Source organism: Vanessa tameamea, chromosome 18 (assembly GCF_037043105.1).
Source record: "Vanessa tameamea isolate UH-Manoa-2023 chromosome 18, ilVanTame1 primary haplotype, whole genome shotgun sequence".
In the NCBI taxonomy this organism is placed as follows: Eukaryota; Metazoa; Arthropoda; class Insecta; order Lepidoptera; family Nymphalidae; genus Vanessa; species Vanessa tameamea.
The window spans coordinates 9544535-9564171 of record NC_087326.1 but is presented as its reverse complement, the minus strand read 5'-3'; the positions used below and the strand labels follow the sequence as shown (position 1 = coordinate 9564171).

Sequence of the window (19637 nt, the reverse complement as noted above, 5' to 3'; positions counted from 1 at the left end):
TGTGTACGATATTTTCTAAAAAGGGGAACCCAAGTCGTGTCGGTTCGGAAAAACCGTCGGTGAAAGTTTCCATAGAGTGGTGCGGGGTAGAAAATACCATAAAAATCGCCAATATTTGCATATTGCCTGATCAAATAGACAATTTACAATATTTAATACTTTAGTTACATAATTTTATGTTTAACAAAAAATCCGCGATGCACGAATAATTGTTGTGTAGAATCTATATAACAATTGTGTCTTTAAACTATAATTTTAGATTAACCTATATTGTTTTTGATAGTACGTATCTATAAATAGATTTATTCAATCATTTTTAAATTTATACAAAGATGAACGAACGAAGTACAACATATACTCATACGCTTATCATATGAATTTCAAATATGCGGTCAATAGCTGTTAACATACGTTTAAAAGTTATTGAAAACACCAACGGGGAGAATGAATATATTTGAAATCTATATTAATATTATAAATGTGACTTTTCACATTTATTGTTTAAGCACGATTAAATTATGATCTGCCAGTCGTATTTGAATCTTGTTGCTATCAGCTTGATAGATTAAGGAAGGTCATTAACTTTATAACATGACGGTAGTACCCAAGTGGAGCTTTAACGCGAATGAAACTGAAGTCCAATATAAAATTAATCCATTTTCTTGGTCACGCAAATGAGGTGAATTCTTAACAAAGTTGATCAACATCTACATAATAACTATCTATTATGACGTTAAGCTCTGTAATATTTCACTATACTCAAAATTAGATAATTTGAGATTCTCATTATGAGACCCTCATTTGTCAGTTTAGTTGATGCCACAACTATTGAAACGCAAAACAACAACACATTGTAATCTTGTTTGACTTGACTTGAATGGGCCAGTAGTACAGGCAAAATTTTAATTTAGTTTAGGTTGGTGGTGCATTGTGTATGTAATATCTATATTCCGTAAAGTCTCAATGTGTCTAGGCTGTGATTCTTTACGATTAGCTGGCCCTGCTCGTCTTCTTAGCAAGGTCTTGTTATGGTCTTTTATGTAAGTCAGACTGATCAACGTATAGCCTATTCCAATGGAAGTAGGAAAAAAGATAAACAAACCTTAGATTTGCGTATTTCATGCGATTTGCTGTGGCCTAATATACATTGCATTTAAATTTAAAATTTTTTGTCGGTAATCGTTAACTATAAAATAAATAATAAAAATGTATGGTAAATTACACCATCTATAGCAATTCCTCTTTTTAAATAAAAGATGAATGAATGAATGAATAAGCAAGGAATCTTCTATTTATGTAATTTTTCGCTTTTTGCTCCTAAGCTATCTGTCTCAATTTTGTTTTATTGATTACAACATACTGTATGATACAATAGTAAGGGAACCTTCTGCTTTTTTTTGCAATATATTATAACGATATTTCTACATAATCGATGCGTCTGATTCGCGATGCACTTTGTCGCACAAAAAAAATGTAGCGGGGCGAGATGTTGTGTTGAAAAAACATGTCACACTTTTAAGGCATACAGGGAGTATATTTATGGGTAATCGAGCAAGGTCAACGAAGAATATTCAACACTTATGGGGGCGGATCATCGTATAAACCCATTTAAAGTAACATTTTTTGTATTTAACAAATAATTTTTAGATTGGACAAACACGCATACTACACAAATATACACAAATAAATATATAAATGTATATGTAAATATATTCCTTGGACAAAGCCGCTAATGACTGTTTTTGTTAGTGTTATTACAAAACAAAAGTACAAACACAAATGATCTCACATTTGAATGCATTTATCTTCGACTATCTACGACTAACATTGTACAACGTTTTTCAATGTAGCAACAACACGAGCTCATAACAACTAACGAGGATGTTACATTTGATACGGTACCATTAAAAAATCTCTATTGAAAGGGTCGAAAAAACCGTAAAAGTGCGCCTATGATTACTATAACATTAACGACTTTATGCATGATAGCACGCCTTGAATGAATGAAATGCCGCTAGACCATTTCATAAATAAACAATTTTACCATTGTAAACATAAATTTACGAAAAAAAAATCAACCGAGTGTGACTTTTCCAAAAACAAAGTAAAAAGTAAAAGTAAATAAATGTCTCACAACTGGACTATGGCACCTCTTTCTTTACGGATAAGTTATGGAGCCTATTCAACCACGCTCCAATGTAGGTTCGTGTCGCAGAATTGCATTTAAATTACGTTTCCAATGGGAACTGAATTATTATAATCACAAACTACGCACATGGAAATTCCTTTCTGTCTGGGTTTGAATCCTGCAATCATAGATCAGGAGAAGACCCAGTAATTTGAACGTATGCATCTAAACCAAAAGTAAAAGAGTTTAATAGAAATGATTTATCTTAAAACTAGTAACCAATGGTAATCTGTATTGTTTTGAGTAGTACTGTTCCCACGCTCGACGATCTCTTCATGACACCCGACTGACAGCCAGCAGTAAAACCAATCTGCAGCGCGTTTAAGAGCACTTTTACGGTGCGTCCTCGTAAACATATTTTAATATCTTTATGCGTGAGTCTTGTCTATAATATTTAAGTATAAATTAAATGTTTCCAAGAAGATTTACTCAAATATGTAGGTGGTAATGAGGCAACTAAACTTAGTGATAACGAACCAGCATTCAACCTATATAGTGACATATTTAAGACTTCCGTTACTGGTATTCATATTATTTATTATTCGATAACGATATACCCAAAACCCGTGGATTAAGCTTTTTATTAGTGAGAGCAGACTAAGCATCCGCTATCATGGAGACATATACGCGCCTGAAAACAAACTTGTATTAATTATGTGTTGCGTACCTTCGTGGGTTCAAGTGCCAAGTTAGGCCGATAAAAAAATATTGGGTTTTACAGTTACAGCCCGGAGTCTCGAAGTAGGGAGTGGATACACCGGTGTATTGCACGGTGCACCTGAGGTCTCTTCAGTCATGTTGGATGCTTCTCCTTTGACATTAGCCACCATGGTCGAAATCAGTCAAGACAATCCCTATATGGTTGGACTTTAATTATGATTGGTTAAGTCGGCTAAATTAAAACAAATTGAAGAGTTTTAAAATAAAAATATATATATATTAATCCCAGCGGCCTGCGATTTGTAGGCTGAGTGAGCCAATAACTTTAGACACTTTGGACATATATCTTAATTCACAAGGTTAGAGGCCCATTAGCAATGTAAGAAACGGTTAGTATTTCTTACAGCGCCATCCTCTATGGGCGGCAGTAATCACATACCATCAGTTGGCCCAGTTGATCATCCGTTTACCTATATCATAATAAAAAAAGAATCCTAGGATAATTTCAGTCTATACACGTCTGCAAGATAACTTTTAACAGCCTGTAAATGTCCCAGGAAGATGATAACGACCATAAATATTTTATTCTGACAAATAAATATGATAATAAGGCTAATATTACACTATTATAATTTATTATATTAATCAAAATTTACCCCGCCGTGAGCGTTCATCTTTACTTTCAAATAAATCAAACCACGAACCGATGACGGTACTTACTATAATAACTCAAAGATTAGTATCTTAGCACTGTACTTATCTACTTCATAAAATTTGACAAGAATAACAATATATATAGAAATATTACAGACAAATTTGTTTCTTAACACTACAGCTTAAAGTTTAAAATTCCGTGGAAGTTCTTATTCTAAAGATACATTGTCCAATTAGTCTTTCCAAAGAGTTTCACATTAGACCTCATTATAGATGTGAGATTGTAGCTTCCAATCAAATAATTCATTTCTCAACTTGCCTTCATTGATGAGAAAAGAATTGACTAAGATTAATTTGAGGAAATACAAGAAATGGAAGCGACATCACTTATGGCATAAATAAATATAAAAATGGTATAAAAATCTAATTATATATCGTGTAGTGTTGCCTTTACTTTTTCTTTTTAAATTAGTAATAGAAAATAATAAGCAAAATACTTTCCGTTTATTTTATTATTTGCTCTTTACTCCGAAGATATCTGTCTAAAAAAAAAAATATTCACATTCCTTTATTGAATAAAGCAACACCGAGAGAACCTTCGGCTTATTTCTGCAATAAATTTCGTCGAATACACTACACGTAGGACGAATTATTGTGTTGATCCGACTGTAACACTTTTGTTAACTAACATACAGTATATGAGCTGTAAGATCTGCGAGGGCAAGGCATATTTATTGGTAACGCCCAATCGAGCAACCTTAATGCAGTGCATCTCATCTCATCTCATTGTCCTAGGTTATGAAAGCCAAAAAGCCGATTAGTCATCGTTTAGTTCCGTCAAATTTAAGATCAATAAGTGACATAAATAACCTGACAAGTTATTAATCCATTAGAGTAGAACGCATATAAATTGGCATCAAAAAAGCTCGTTGTGCTCAGCAAGGCAAGACAGTATTTCACGTTGGCCCGTCGCCTAAGACTATACAAGGCGCAAATTCGGCCTCACATGGAGTACTGCACTAATGTACTGTACTGGACCTATCACATAAAAAAAATAGTGTTAAATACTAGTTTATGAAGTTTATTATTTATTGATTAATTATATACGTTTCAAAAATACTTACAATTAATAGTCCGGTCATATTCGAGTCTGTTTCAGATGGGACACGTAAATTAAAAACGAGACTGTCTCATTTAAAGCATGACGAATGGCCACGTTAGTCATAAGCCATATTTTGTATCGCCAATCAGGACCAGTCTTGGCATCACGTGCATTAGCTTACTCATCTTTTAAAATGGGACATTAATACAGTAGTTCTGTGGCAGAATAATGCATGAATAGAATTACATCTAGGCCCTTTTCTTATCGAAGAGCGTATAAAGATAAACAATCCTTAGATTTACATATTACACATATGAGATGCACTACAAAAAGTTGCCGAATAAATATATTTATTTCTATTATTCTTCTTTCTATAAAATTACAGGAGATTTAAGTGTCCCCTATAGCAAGTGTTTCCTTAAAATGTACTTCCAAACTTCCGACAAACAAATACTATTTTTTTTTCAAAAATACATATTGAGTACCACAGTAAATTTTATATTCAAGATGGTGTCACGTCAGTAAAATGTCAAAGATTTTTTTACCATTGAAATTCTATTCCGGATATGTTGCGTTTTCAATTATAAATTACTAATATTTAAAATCAATGATAATATATTTAAGATGTCAACTTTTGACTTTTATTGTAATATATTTGACGGTTAAGAAAATGACATGGATAACGTCTGAGATATAATTTAAGTATCGGACAGTCTGTTGCAATCATAATATGCTAATAAGCGTATTGGACTATTTGGAATTGTGGAAATTGAGAAATTGAATATAAAGTACAGTTAAGGACAGAATTTGTTTAAATAATAAAAAAAAAATCATATAGATAGTTCATTAGTTAAACATTTGTTTTTTCATATTCAAATTAAACTGGTCCACCAGACCATAGAGCACATAAATCTTAACTGACGACCGCTAACTCTAAGCTCTTATGTGTTAAATATATTGTTACATAAAATTTAATAAGTTGTACGTCCTAGCAATACAAGTAATCCCGGCGAGATCGGCTATCGGTTTATCTTAAGGACGAGTCAGTTGCAATGAAGAAATTCTACTGCAGTAACATAGGTGCACACGATCGGAACGACCGGGGAAAGATTCGGTACAGGAGCAAAAGTAATACTTACTTTTCATAACATAGGACTACGACATAATCTTATACCTACCTACCTAGTCCTACCTAATAGATCAGCAAGGTAGACAAATAATAATAAACTGGCAGAGTAACTCACTATGTTTAGGAATTTATAGAAAACATTTGCAATAATTATCACAAAAAAGTATTCTCCCCTCAAAACCATTATATACCAAATATGTATTTTTTTAACTGATTTTGTCGTCAACTGTACATAACTCGATGGAAACGTCTTGTAAAATGGTCGGAAGAGATTTTTTTCAATAGTTGTAATAATGATAACGCGCCTAATAGAATACATATAACGAGTATCAGCTTAAATTACGGCCAGATTCTTAACCGTTGCGTGATAAAATGACTATCGTAGTACGTCATATTATCATATATGACTTTATTTTGTACTGAACTATCAAAATGAGTAGGAAACAATGAAATCGGTGGCACGACTTTATATAGATTACGTGTCGCCCGCGGCTTAGCTCGCGTTTTAGGGATCGTTTGCCAGGTATTGGACATCAAAAGTAGCCTATGCCCTTCCTTGGAGTTCAAGCTTTCTTTATACAAATTTTCTACAAACTCGATTCAATGTTTTGGATGTGAAAGAGCAACAAAGACAAAAAAAAACAAAAGACAAAGACAGCGTTACTTATTTGAAATATTATTATTAAACGTGCTGTATTATCGAATAAGGACAACCATATCCTGTAATGATGTGTGTGTAGTTCTGATAAAGAAATAAATAAATAATAACATACGCATTTATAATATTAGTAAAGATAAGGTAACTTGACGGAGAAGAAAAACAAAATATTACACTTTATTCGTGTAGGTACATTTTTACAAGTCCTATTTTGCCCCGTTATAAAGCATTATTAATATTCCTATTTACCCCTGCATTTAAGCTTAAAGCTTGTAATAGAAATGGGAACGACACTAGCCCAAGGGATCAGAATCGATCCTCCGTCTTTTTACACCGCTAGGCGGTCCTCCTTCTTCTTCTGCATCCTTAAAACATTGCGCTAATGACGCTTAAAGTTTTTCATTCGGACCGCACCGGTTCGGAATGTAGATTCTACCAAAAAGAAACACAAATAAAATTAAGTAAAGACAATGAATATGAACGAATACTAGCTGCCTGTCCCGACTTCATCCGTGTCCAATAAGAATTTTATTTACTTCCTGATCGCCGTCTACCAGATCCAATCTAACCGTCCAGGTACACACAAAATCTTTAATCGAATTAGTTTAAGCCTTTAGGAGGAGTTCGGTGACATACGCATAGAAGATACACAACCGTGAAATCAACAAATACTGAGTTTACTCTTATTTTGAATAATTTTATTTGTTAAAATATTTTATGTTCTTCTCCCATTTAAAGTAAATTGTAATTTATAAGTTCGGTTTAGTCACATTTATAGGTCTGTAAATCGACAAATTCAATTTCAACAATGTGTGAAATAAAACACAAAATTGAATAGTAGTCGGCGCATTAAGGCAACTTACTTAGCAACAGATTGTTGACACAATATTCCTGTTCTCCTAAGTGGGATTTTTGAACAAGTAACGTCAGATATAATATGGTTGGGTTCTGTTCAACTTTCTGTATAAAGCAACTCTGTATGTCGGCCTGTCTGTTGCCCTTTCACTGCCAAACCACTCAACCGAATTTGATAAAATTTGGTTTAAAAACCCCAAGGACGGACAAATGCTTTTTATGCCTAATCACTGAAAACCAACCCTTAAAATATGCCAACTAGTTTCTAAATATAACATCAACGTAAGTTTGATTGTTTTCTTATTAAATTTAGAATTAAAGTACTCAAATTTTGATCAAAGAATTATTCTTAAAACATTTTTATGATATCATCCATTCATAGTTATAATGTGCTTAATACAAAAAAAATTAATGATTAACGAAAAATCGGACGAACAACAAACGAACTTTCTTTTTTATAATACGAGTAGAGCAAAGGGAGACCCGTTGTTCATTGATTTGGATAAACGAATGACCATACCGGTTTCTTATTCAACTCCTGTAAAGTTCACTTGTTTAGTAGAACAAAGGTAAAGAAAGTGATGGTCAAACATTTGATAGGTGTTTTAACAAGTGCCAAGGCATGTGCGCGTGCGATACATGGACAGACAAACAGAGCATTTTCACCGCTAATCTCAACATTTGTTTGAATAGTTTACAATAGTAAAAGTAGTAAATATACTACTTCGTGTTACGGTCGTTATGTTGAATAGAGTCGGGATTATTAACGTCTGCGTTAGTAATTATTATTAATATAAATTAATTAGTAACTCGTAGAAATACTTTTACGATATAATTAAATATAATATGATTTTTTTGTTGTAAAGTGTAATATTAATACTAAAAATAAGGATATATCTACACGAGTGAATTATGTTTGGTTAAAAATTGGAGACGATCGGACATTTTTAATTTATCCTAATACAAACTTCCATTTTGAAGTCATTTTAATTATTATTATTTTAGAATTTTTAAGAAATGTAGGCTCTATTCTGGAAGGTTCCCAAGTTCCTAATTCGAGCTGATCTGGTACTGAGGAGCTCCCACCCAAAAGTATGTATTTTTCGTTAGAATTGGTTTTTCGTTAAAGTGCCTGGGCTACAAATGCCAAAATACAAAACAAATACAAAACTTTGCTGTGCTGTTTGTCTTAGGAATCTCCACCATCATTTCCACAATACAGATGATAATCCTTCAGGCCGTCTAGTACTTGGGCTTGTATCAGGAATGTGCTGGAGTTCCGTGAGTTACGGATCTCCAACCCAACCATCCGATATCCGAAAAGGTAACCATGTCCGTTAAAAAAAAAAAAAAAATTACAGTTTTCTTTTTGCATAGTGTTAAACCTTAAGAGAGTAGCTAATTGTTTTTAAGGCCTTTTGTTTCTTTTTTCTGTGATTACAACAAACACATTCAATTGTCGTCATCTTGTAAACATTTAATTAAAAAAAAAAAACTCTTTTAAAATTTCTAAATGATCTAATATTCGTATTTGAAACTATCCGAAATAAATGTTAAAAAATAATTCATATGTCCGTATTCATATCTAGATCCGAAATTACATATCCATAACATCCCTGGTTTGTATGTTTCCCTTAAAAGCAAACAAAAATAAGTAATTCATATTGAACCAGACAGTTTTTTCTTAATATTTGAACTGCAACGTATACCTAATAACTATGTATACATTCGGATACGAATACGTAATGGGAAACAACGATGTTTTAATCGTTTAGCTTCGAAAACAGTTACACACACAAACACAATGTTTACTGTTTAACTACTAAAAATGTTCCTAATATATACAATTCAAATGTCTTTATGTAAAATCGTGGCGTTAAACTTACTTATTGGCAGTCCAAAGTAAAAACTACCTCCTGTACGGAAAATAGTATGTTCCGATCATTTTTTTGGCAAAGATACAATCGTTTTATTCCCAAAATGGGCTATCTGTTATCTATTAGTTTAACATTTCTATTATTTATTTTTTTTAAATTTTGATTTTTAATTTCATATACGTGAAATGAAAAAACAAAATTTTCAACTTCTAACGTTCTTTTTATAAGACAAGACATAAATAATGCCCAGTAAAGCAACCATTGTAAGTAGAATTGCTGTTGTTGCTTACAATTAATAAGAAAAAAAACTATTGAGAACTATTTTATATTACACGCATGCAATAACTTTGAGGTATGCTCGAAAATTCAAATTTACTCCTCATACCTCGATTATTTTTTAAATTATAGAAATAAGCATAAAAACATAACTCAGTCACTCAATAAACTTCTTAACTTACGTTTTCGCTCGCGGGTCTCTGAATCAGTCATGTATTGACTGGACTGGATGGAAATATCCATGTTCTTTATTTAAATTTCGCTAACCAAAATGTCATTGTGTCATAAATTATACCATTTTTTTTTAAAATTTCAATGCAAAAGTTCAAACAGCACTCATAGAGAAGAAAAATGTCCCATTTTAATTTTTATTATTAACATTTATTAAGAAATTTAATTATCATATTTGTATAAGCCTTATAGCCTGATCTTATTTGGTATACAAATATTTTTTTTGTTCAATATTTTGTTACAAATAAAAAAAAAAAGAAACGCAGCGCAAAACTAACACTAAAGTTTATCATAAAACCACAGTTAAAAATAATCCTTTAAAGCTGATGCACCCGGTATTATAAATTAACGGCGATAGTAAAGTGTTAGGACTTGGTTCACGTGACCACACAAGATGAAAAAAATGTGTGGTCTGTGGTCGTATAAGGTGGTTTTGTTTTATAAGTTCGTGTGTCAGTAATCTATGACATTAAAAAAGTTGCTGAGTAAAAAATCGTGATGCGGGTTATTTGTATATTTTTTTTAATATATAGACCCACAGCAGTGTTATCATGTTAGTTGAGTTCGACATGATGAGGCTGTTGGATAAAATTATGTTGTATCTTTATGTTCTTCTAGACTATTCCAATGGAAACAGAGAAAAAAAAAAAAATTATAAACGATTTTCTAATAACGCTGCTATATCTATTGTGCACTACTAAAAGTTTATGATTAAAATAACTTTATTTATTATTAACAACAATTAAGTGTCATACATTTAACTACTTATATCCACTTTAATTTTACTTCCAAAATTCCGATAACAGTTTCGTCGTCGTTCAAACGACAATTTTTTCGCAAATCCATAGTGAATATCGTTGTTTAATCAAGCTTTCGACCAATGATATCGCGTCAATTTGCTGTCAAATGTTATTCATTTGACTTTTCTCCTCTTATGGTTGAAATAGAGTATAGGTATAACTTAAGATGATGGCAAACTTTGGGTATAAATCGATTGCCTCCAGACCTTGTCCATTGAATATCCTTTTCCAGTGTTAGCAATATGTTTAACTAGTTAATATAAATAGTAACTGTCTTTAGAATCATCAGTCATCTTAATATACTTGACTGGATCTATATAATATATTCATATTATTTGACAGTATGTCAGATAGTTATGTATATAGGGTCCTGTCGGGTATACTAACTGTAATTAATACGTATAAGACTAAAGACTGTTTCAACATTCATTCGTTAACTATTTCTTTTATACATTATATCTAAAATTATGAAATTTAATTTAAATTTATTAACAATACACCTAAGATTCTTGCTGGTTCGTCTCGGGTGAATCTACATTCCGAACATGTGGTTTTACATGAAATAAAATATTTTAAAGGATCATTAGATTCTCGTAAGAGTTTCATTGAATAAATTCTTTTTGTACACAGAAAATATATAAAAATAAAGTTTTTGTTACATTTTATTTATGTACATAGTGTAGGCGGCGACATAGGCTTGATGTGTAATTACGAACATGTTAAATAGTCGATTATAATTTTTTTTTTAGTATAACGTTCGCAATAATTTAGACTAGGGAGCTAATTTGGGGCCGAACGAATTTGAATTCTCAAATTTAAAAATATTATTTGCAAATATATTCACGGCGTAAAAGTTATTCATCCGAATTTTTATTTTATATATATTAATATAGGTAATGCTATTTGATATTTTCCTTCCAATTAAATGATTATACCTTATTCATTGTACTTTCTTGTAATAGGTCTACACCAGATTACTGGTGTTACATTATGGTAGGTGCAAGGAACAATTGCTCATTGTTTCAAAATACGACTTGATTCGAGGCTTTTATTATGTAAACTGGTCGTAATTTAATGTAAGCGTGCGAAATAGGGATTTTAAATATTGTTACGATATTCTACACTTAACGATTATATTACAAAAACGATGTTTTGTTTCGACTTTCAAGTTTGTATTGATCAGGAACAACTGAAAAGCAATAATATGAATATTTGCTTTAGTTTGTATTACCCGACTAAATGAGAGAGGTGGTATTATTTTAAATTTAAAAATATGACAGACGATCGAATGTGTTACCTGATGTAAGTGATTATCTTCGTATATCCATATTGGCATTGCAAGAAATATTATATGCCACTTCTAAAAACGACAATGCGCCACCTTCTGTGGAATATAATTTAATTGAGAATTTATTTTTTATGTTTAGCGTTAAAATAATGAATGAAAGGCGCACCCAAAGGCCTATCGTCAGAAAAATGTTGGGACTTATAAAGCAAAGATTTGATATATAAGTCCTATATTACGATTTTGATTTTCTTAGATACAATTATTTAACATTTTAATTTCAATTACATATTCACACAGAAAAATTAGACCAGTTGACATCTCCATCATTTTTATAAAAATCGTTGAGCAATTGAAAAAGCAGCCATTATAAATAAGAACGTAATTCTGTTTCTTGCCTCTTCATGTTTAATCCACTGAACCGATTCAGATTAAATTGGGTATGAAGATAGTTTGAGACCCAGGGAAGGATATAGACTTTTTTCAATTCACCTCTCGAGGGGGTAAAATGACGGTCTGTGGGCGGGCCCAAAAATATATTTTAGAAAACAAAAGAGAGAAAGGCAATTTCGTATCAAACATCAAATCAAATACAGCCTACACATAATGTTACAAGTATTAAATATTTAAAACCACAGAACATAAATATTAATAATAATATATTTATCAGATCTTATGCAAATCCTAAGTAAAGATCTTAAGTAAACGTATAATGAGTTGCCTGACATTTTCTAAGTGGGTTGTTTTGTTAGGCTGTTTTGTAATGTTATTACAGTCCTGTTACTTTCAGTGTATTGTATTTTACTTAACTGCAACATGCCCGCCCTGCCAATTACTTTTATTATTAGTAGGTAAATATTTTCTAACGAATTATCAAAAAATATAATGAAAAGACTGTCGAGTTGTTCTAACGTGCTTGAGTAACAAACAAATAGTCTCATAAGTATCTATATCACCGTTACCTGACCGACTGTATCAACCAAAAAGTATACAATAACTAGGTTATAGTATCAACTAACAACGGGTGGATCAACTGCGATCGATCTATACTAATTACGCATTGGTAAATTTAATTTGTAATGACTGGGCAGTACCTACGTAGTCGAGTTTGCATCCGTTTGCACTCTACCGCCGTTTTTACCACGGTTTGAGATTATTTATATTTCATTAATGTACTAATGTATTTAAGAAAATGAGATATATCGCAAATCTATTCCAATCACAGAAGGAGTAGTTTATTTTAAGGTAATATTAAATGAACCTTAGATTCCATCCGATTTACTAATATATTTGCTCTACTGACATTCTACAGGACATTTTATAATAACAAGTAAAGATCTAGATTAATAATATCGCGTAAATTTATTGTCCTCGTGTGTTTGAAATAGGCTTATAGACTTTAAATTCTAACTTAAAACGCACTGCGCACTTTATTAATAACCTCTGATTGCAAAGTATAAAAGGCAATAATTATTAATGACAATAAAAAAAATACTGTGTTTTATAAAAAAAGATGATGATAATATGCTGTAATTTCTGTATGCATTTTTGGGATCTACAATCTAACAAATATATAAACTACATCTTTCATTTACCTAAAATTGTCGTGTGAGTGCTATAGTTTTGGCAGTGCTTGCTACAAAAGTACCTGGAACGACAATTTTCACATAAATATGCAACATATTAACATAACAAATATATCATTTCCAATACTATAAAAATATACTAGTTCGACATCAATATTGTTTTAATATTTCTTTATATAGTAAAATTAGTCCTCCTAAAGCTAAATCTAATATAAATTATGCTGTTATCGCATGAACGATGATTCCCTACGGGATGCCCATTGTGTTTCACAGCTCAATGGTCGACCGAGTTTCTAATCCTATCTAGTAAAAATATATTACATGGATTTTCTGTCAAAAAAATTAAGCTACTGAGATCGAAGACAAATTACTCGCCGATAAATGTCGTTGTTTTGCGGTCTCTCTGTCATATTTACAGAGTAATAGATCTCTCTTAAGGAATTGGCTAAATTAAACATACGAATGTAACTATTGATAGTAACATAAGTCAAAATGCAAAAAATAAAAACATTATGCGTAAGTTATTTTTAGCATCTGGCAACAAAGGTGACAATGAAAAGTATAAGTTGACATTTGACAGCTCGTGAATTACAAAATACCAGCTGACCCAGCTGTAGTAAATCCGTTTAATCGGCAGCTAGACATTAGATAAGTTACCAATAAAAAAATCTATATCTTGTCACATATAATAGATTGTAAAAATAAATCAAAGAATGTACTCAAGCTTTATCATGCTGTTATCATAATAATTACGCTCTTATGACATCAGTAAAGCTGTAATTAAGACAATAATTATCGTAATACGCAGAATGAAATCCATCTGAATTACAGTCACAAGTGTTTTCCCAAATAATAATTTAATTGAAATTAAATAATTTGTGAAGTGTCTCGTGAAAATGAAGAACAAACTTAAATTATTATGGTCGAAAACAAACCGGTGGCATCAAGGTTGGTTTTTTAATTAATATACTTTATAAATATAAAACTTAATATGCGTTACAGTAATAATAGCTTAAAACTATGGAAGAACTTTTATAGAGGAACTGTAAAACTATTGCAAGGTTTCTTTATAAAAGATGAGTCGTTATTATTATTTTAAATGAAATCCATATTAGAAAAATTTATTAATTTAAAAAAATAGCTAATTTGAAAAAGGTATATGCTGATAACTAGTTTTTTTTTTTTACAATAGTTGCCTTAAGAAAATTTATGTTTTAGTCATAAATTACGATACTGATTTATGCTCGTCTGGATATGCAGCAAGTACGAATAACTTGTTGCGGCATTTATAACAGCAAATATACCTATTTTATTTTTATGTTCTGATTTCAAAAGTGAGCCAGTGTATTAACAAGTACAAGACATCTATCACTATGTATTGACATATTCCATAATTAACACTTCCTGTAGTGTCTTAATGTTGTCGAGGTGACTTACTACAAAGTGGAACATTGACCCTCTCACAATATATATAATTTAAAAAAAAAACATATTGTGCATAATCATATAATTTCTTCTTCTTTTCTCCTCTATTCTTTCTTTTCTTTCTCTATTTAATTTATATATAGGACTAGCCGTCTGATTTGCTGGGTATTCAATATTAGCCTATAAACTCCAATGGATATTCCTGCATTAGTTAGTCATAGTCTCCCACGTTAAGTACTTTTCATACAATTGATGCAAAAATACCAGAATTACTTAACAATGAGTAATTCTACATTTTTACGAATCATAATCTTTCCCTATATATTTTCCTTGCTATTCAATCAAGTTATATGTAGCTATGTTATGTTAATAGTAAATACCCATTTAAACAACTTTATGACATGCTACAGCAATATTATAGAAAAGTAATTTCAAAATATCAAGCTTACTTTATACAAAATTTCATCAAATTTTTTTCAAAGATTTGTCTGTGAAATAGCAACAGACAGACAGATAGATTTACAAATATATAATAGTATACAAATTAGACTTTATCAAAATAATTCACATTTTACACTCATAATTCTTCCATACTTCTATGGAATTAATGATGTTACAACTACTTGATAGTGGAAACAACACAAAACAATCAAGGATGATGTGTACATTTTGAACGGACAGCAGAGAAGTTGATTTATTTTTTACCCAAGAAATCTGAATTACGACTTCAATATATAGGCTGCTAATGTATCTATCATTGCAGTTTTGCAGTTATAGCAGTTTTGTATTGTAACTATTTCTTTTTTTTTCTACTTATTTTAGATAAGTAAGTAAATATGTTAAATGTTAAATTTAATTGAAAATTTTTGTGTAATATAAAAAAAAGTATCTTATGAAAGGAAATATTTTAAAAAAAATGCTGGTTGTGATATAAATAATGTGTCCAGTCCTTGGTATGTCAGCCATCTGTTACTGGTCAAATTAGGAAACAGGTTTTATTTAATTCTTTTTTTATTCATAGATTTTGGTTTGATTTTAAATTTGATTATTTTAATATAAAAACTTATTTCGCTTTTCAAAGGCTCTTATCTTTTTTTAAATCAGTATTGCATTAAACGGTTAGAATTTAAAATATTTAAATGATATTGTATATATTTTATTTTAATTTATTTATTGCAATATTTATATAACTAATGGAAGAACACATTGAAACAAAAATAAATATTTTCTATTCCCATGTTAGGAAGAGTTACATAAACTGCTTTGACCTTCATTTGTCATGACATATTTGTTTAACTAGTTACTAGTGAAGAGAAAAGTAATAAATGAATTGTTTGATGTATATTTAATAATTATGTGTTATTTAGTTTTTTGTAGTAATGTACAAAAAAAATTATACATCCTTATTTAATTTCGGATTCAAAATTTTACAAAATATATGTAAAAAAGTGATTTAACAATAATTGTGTATACTACCATCATTGTAAATATAGTTATTTAAAAGAGCAACTATGCGAGTTTCTTGCCATTTCATCTGGCTGGAGGAGACGATTCAAAAATGCTTTATTGTAAAGTATACTTGAACAAAATACATTTGATTTGATTATATTATGTTAGCATCAATTTTATTAATAAAAAATTAGCAAGTCCATTTGAACTAAAATAAGAAATATTCAAAAGTATTAGCAGGTCAATTAACTCCAAGAGCTTATAAAAGAATGAAGTCATTGTTTTGTTGCAGTTATTTTCATATTCCTATTATTGGAGTCGAAGCTATTTCCTGGAGGTAAGGTTGGTTTCCAATGCAACGATCCGGCGCTCTCCCATCCCTACACCGGTGACACTGTTAACTGGACGTGGTTGATCGGGATCACCGTGTTCTTACCCTTAGTTGTGGTAATTATTATTCATAAATACTTAAACAGTACAAACTATTACTATTTACCAAATAAACATTACAATTTTATATGACAAAAAAAAATGATATCTTTTTGTTCACGATAAACTTTAAGTGCTTGCTCAGAATTTTACTTTATTGTATTTTTATGTGACTACATACAGAGTACAAAAGTACAGCTTAAGAAAATATTGGCAGGGTAGTTTTATTTAGTCATTATCTTATTTCACAGTATAAGGTATTAACTTGCAAAATTATTCTTTTTAATTTTACTGAACGAGATGCGCTTAATGCAATTTTTTTATGAGACATATTGCCCGCCTAAAGGTAAGCGATCACCAGTGCCCAAGAAATATTATTAATTCCTGACCATATATCACCAATGCGTTACCAACATTGGGAAATAAGATATTATTACCCTTGAGCCCGTTAACTACATGACAGTAACTCACTCACTACTTAGCATTGCTTTTTGGCAGTATGATCAGTGGATGGTACCTAGACGGGCTTGCACAGCCCTTTCACCAATTAATGTTACTTTACACTGTTACTTTAGGTTAGCATAAAATTCTGTATATAATTCTATACACATTTCTGATAGTCGAGAAATCGGCAACCCTGATCGGCCCACGTCATCGGAATCCCCGCGCTAATATTTATATATGGCAACACCAATATATAAGAATGCGTTCAAATCATACTGTTACAACTTTAATTACCGCCGATGTAAAAATAGATTACTTATGTAATCGATTAGTACCAATTAGTAGTATGTACCATGGTCGAAATGATTTTTTTTTTCTGTTACAGATGCTTATAGTAGAGAAACAGAAGGATAAGACAGATGCAGCTAAGCAAAAAACGTTGATATGGTACAAGGAGTATTTATATGGATTCCTGATAAATTTAACATTCGTTCAGTGTCTTAAATTTATAGTCGGTTCTCCGAGACCGCACTTCTTTGATACTTGCAGCCCTAAAGAGGAAACCACATGTGAAGCGTGAGTTTTGAGCTAAGTTTTAAAACTAAGCCGGATGTTTGAATTTAAAAGTAAACAATATTTTTTAATAAAATGATTTCAGATCAGAGTACGTATCGAGCTATACGTGTACAAAAGCGCATTGGCTGAATCAGTCGGACAGGAGCTTTCCCTCTGGACACACGTCTCTAGCTTTTCACGCTGGTATTTTTATAATCGTAAGTTAAATTTGTTTAATTAAGAACTAGGATAATTTTAGTAGTGCAACAGTAGCAGCTGACAAACGCTTTTAAATTTTTAGTAGATTTTTGAATAACTTGACTGGATTAATTAATTTAAAAAAAAATACATTTAAAACACACAGATAAAGAGAGTGAGAAAGAAAATCATACACAAAATCTTCTAAAATCAAAATATTCTTTATTCAACTAGGCTTAAGCACTTTTGAATCATCATTTTACATACAATAGAACGTCGATTTTCCGAACGCCGATTACACCAATTTTTCACCAATTATCCGAATCGGTCCTAAGCTTAATATCAAAAATTAAAACCAAGTAATTTTTGTTTTGTTGTAACACGTTGGAACTCGCTGGATTCCAGATATATTTCAACTATTATGGTTGAAAGCTAGACGCAAGATACTATATATATTGTAGAACTGTATTTGTTAAACTTAATAAAGTTTATTCTATATGTGACAGTTCGTTTTTACTTTATTACTAGTGCATGTCCGATTATCCGAATTTTCGATTAGCCGAATCGACACCGGTCCCAATTAATACGGATAATCGGCGTTCTACTGTAATTGTATTAAACGGTGTGGGATCTAGATATTACCGAGAAGAACCGGCAAGAAACTGCTGCCTGAAAGTCACTTTTTGTCTTTTAGTCATCTTTTTCATCTATATAGTCTCGTTTTGAATAATATGCCTTATTTATTATTAAATAAAGAATATGAATGAGCGATTTGTCAATATTTAAATGTCCGGTAATCAAGTAAATAAATACAACAGCTCTACTTCTTATGTCTACAGTATTATCTCTATCGAAGAGCGAGTAATGTACGTCCAACGCACGCGGTACAGTTGCTGTGCGCGGCGGCGATGGTGTTCTGTGCCGTGTCGCGCATGACGGACCACAGACACCACTGGTGGGACGTGCTCGCCGGTGTCGTTATATCTATACCGATACTTTTGTACACTGTAAGTATTACACTCCCATAAAAAATACTAGGAGCCCTTTAATTAAGTTAATATTTTCTTAACTTTTAAGTTTTTTAAGTACATAACTTAAAGATACGACCTTTAATACTAAAAACTTTAAAAATGATTTAAAAAAAAGACAATAAGTTGTTCTATATTTAAAATTTTATTAATAAGCAAAAATAGGTTTTTTATAACATTTTTTTTTATAATCGAATATTACTAATTCATGGTGTTTGTTTCAGATATCTCGTCTTTGTAAGAATTTCGAATGTTTGGTACCAAAGGAAAACGTTGAAAATCAGAATCTACAAGATTCTTTTGAAAAAAGTGAGATTATGGAAAATGTATCATAAATGTAAAAAATATAAGTTTAAGTATTTATTTATTCTGGTTATATTGTGATGGTAGATTCTTAGATATATATAAAAAAAAAAAAACATTCCTGTTAATTTATTTTTTGAATATCGTAATAAAATTACAATGAAATCTATTTTTATAATCTGTACACGGAGTTAAACTGTAAGAAGATGTATGTTTAAAGAGGTTAATTTCACGTGTTTCATGTGTTTGAATGTTTTTTTTAACACTGACGGTACATCGACATTCTTGTAAAACATGTATTTATTTTCAATGCTTTGTAAAATTGTGTTAACGTCGTTGCGTTTAAATGGTGGTAGAGCTTTGTGCAAGCCCCTCTTTGTAGGTACCAATCATTCATCCGATATTATACCGCCAAACAGGAATACTCAGTATTGTTGTGTATCGGCTTGAAGCATGAGTGAGCCAGTGTAACTACAGGCACAAGGGATTTTACATCTCTGTTTCC

General features: G+C 31.1%; 2 protein-coding genes across 2 annotated transcripts in view; one reads left to right on the top strand and one right to left on the bottom strand.

The window, feature by feature from the left end:
- The window catches only part of LOC113398882 (threonine--tRNA ligase 1, cytoplasmic), a 52577-nt gene that overhangs the window by 20480 nt on the left and 12460 nt on the right, over nucleotides 1-19637 (bottom strand). The window lies entirely within an intron of this gene.
- LOC113398932 (putative phosphatidate phosphatase) lies at nucleotides 13938-19363 on the top strand. The gene is made up of 6 exons (XM_026637883.2): nucleotides 13938-14249; nucleotides 16468-16622; nucleotides 17434-17624; nucleotides 17707-17821; nucleotides 18641-18808; nucleotides 19054-19363. Exons 1-6 carry the CDS (start codon nucleotides 14198-14200, stop codon nucleotides 19162-19164), a joined length of 792 nt encoding a protein of 263 aa, XP_026493668.2. The 5' UTR covers nucleotides 13938-14197; the 3' UTR covers nucleotides 19165-19363.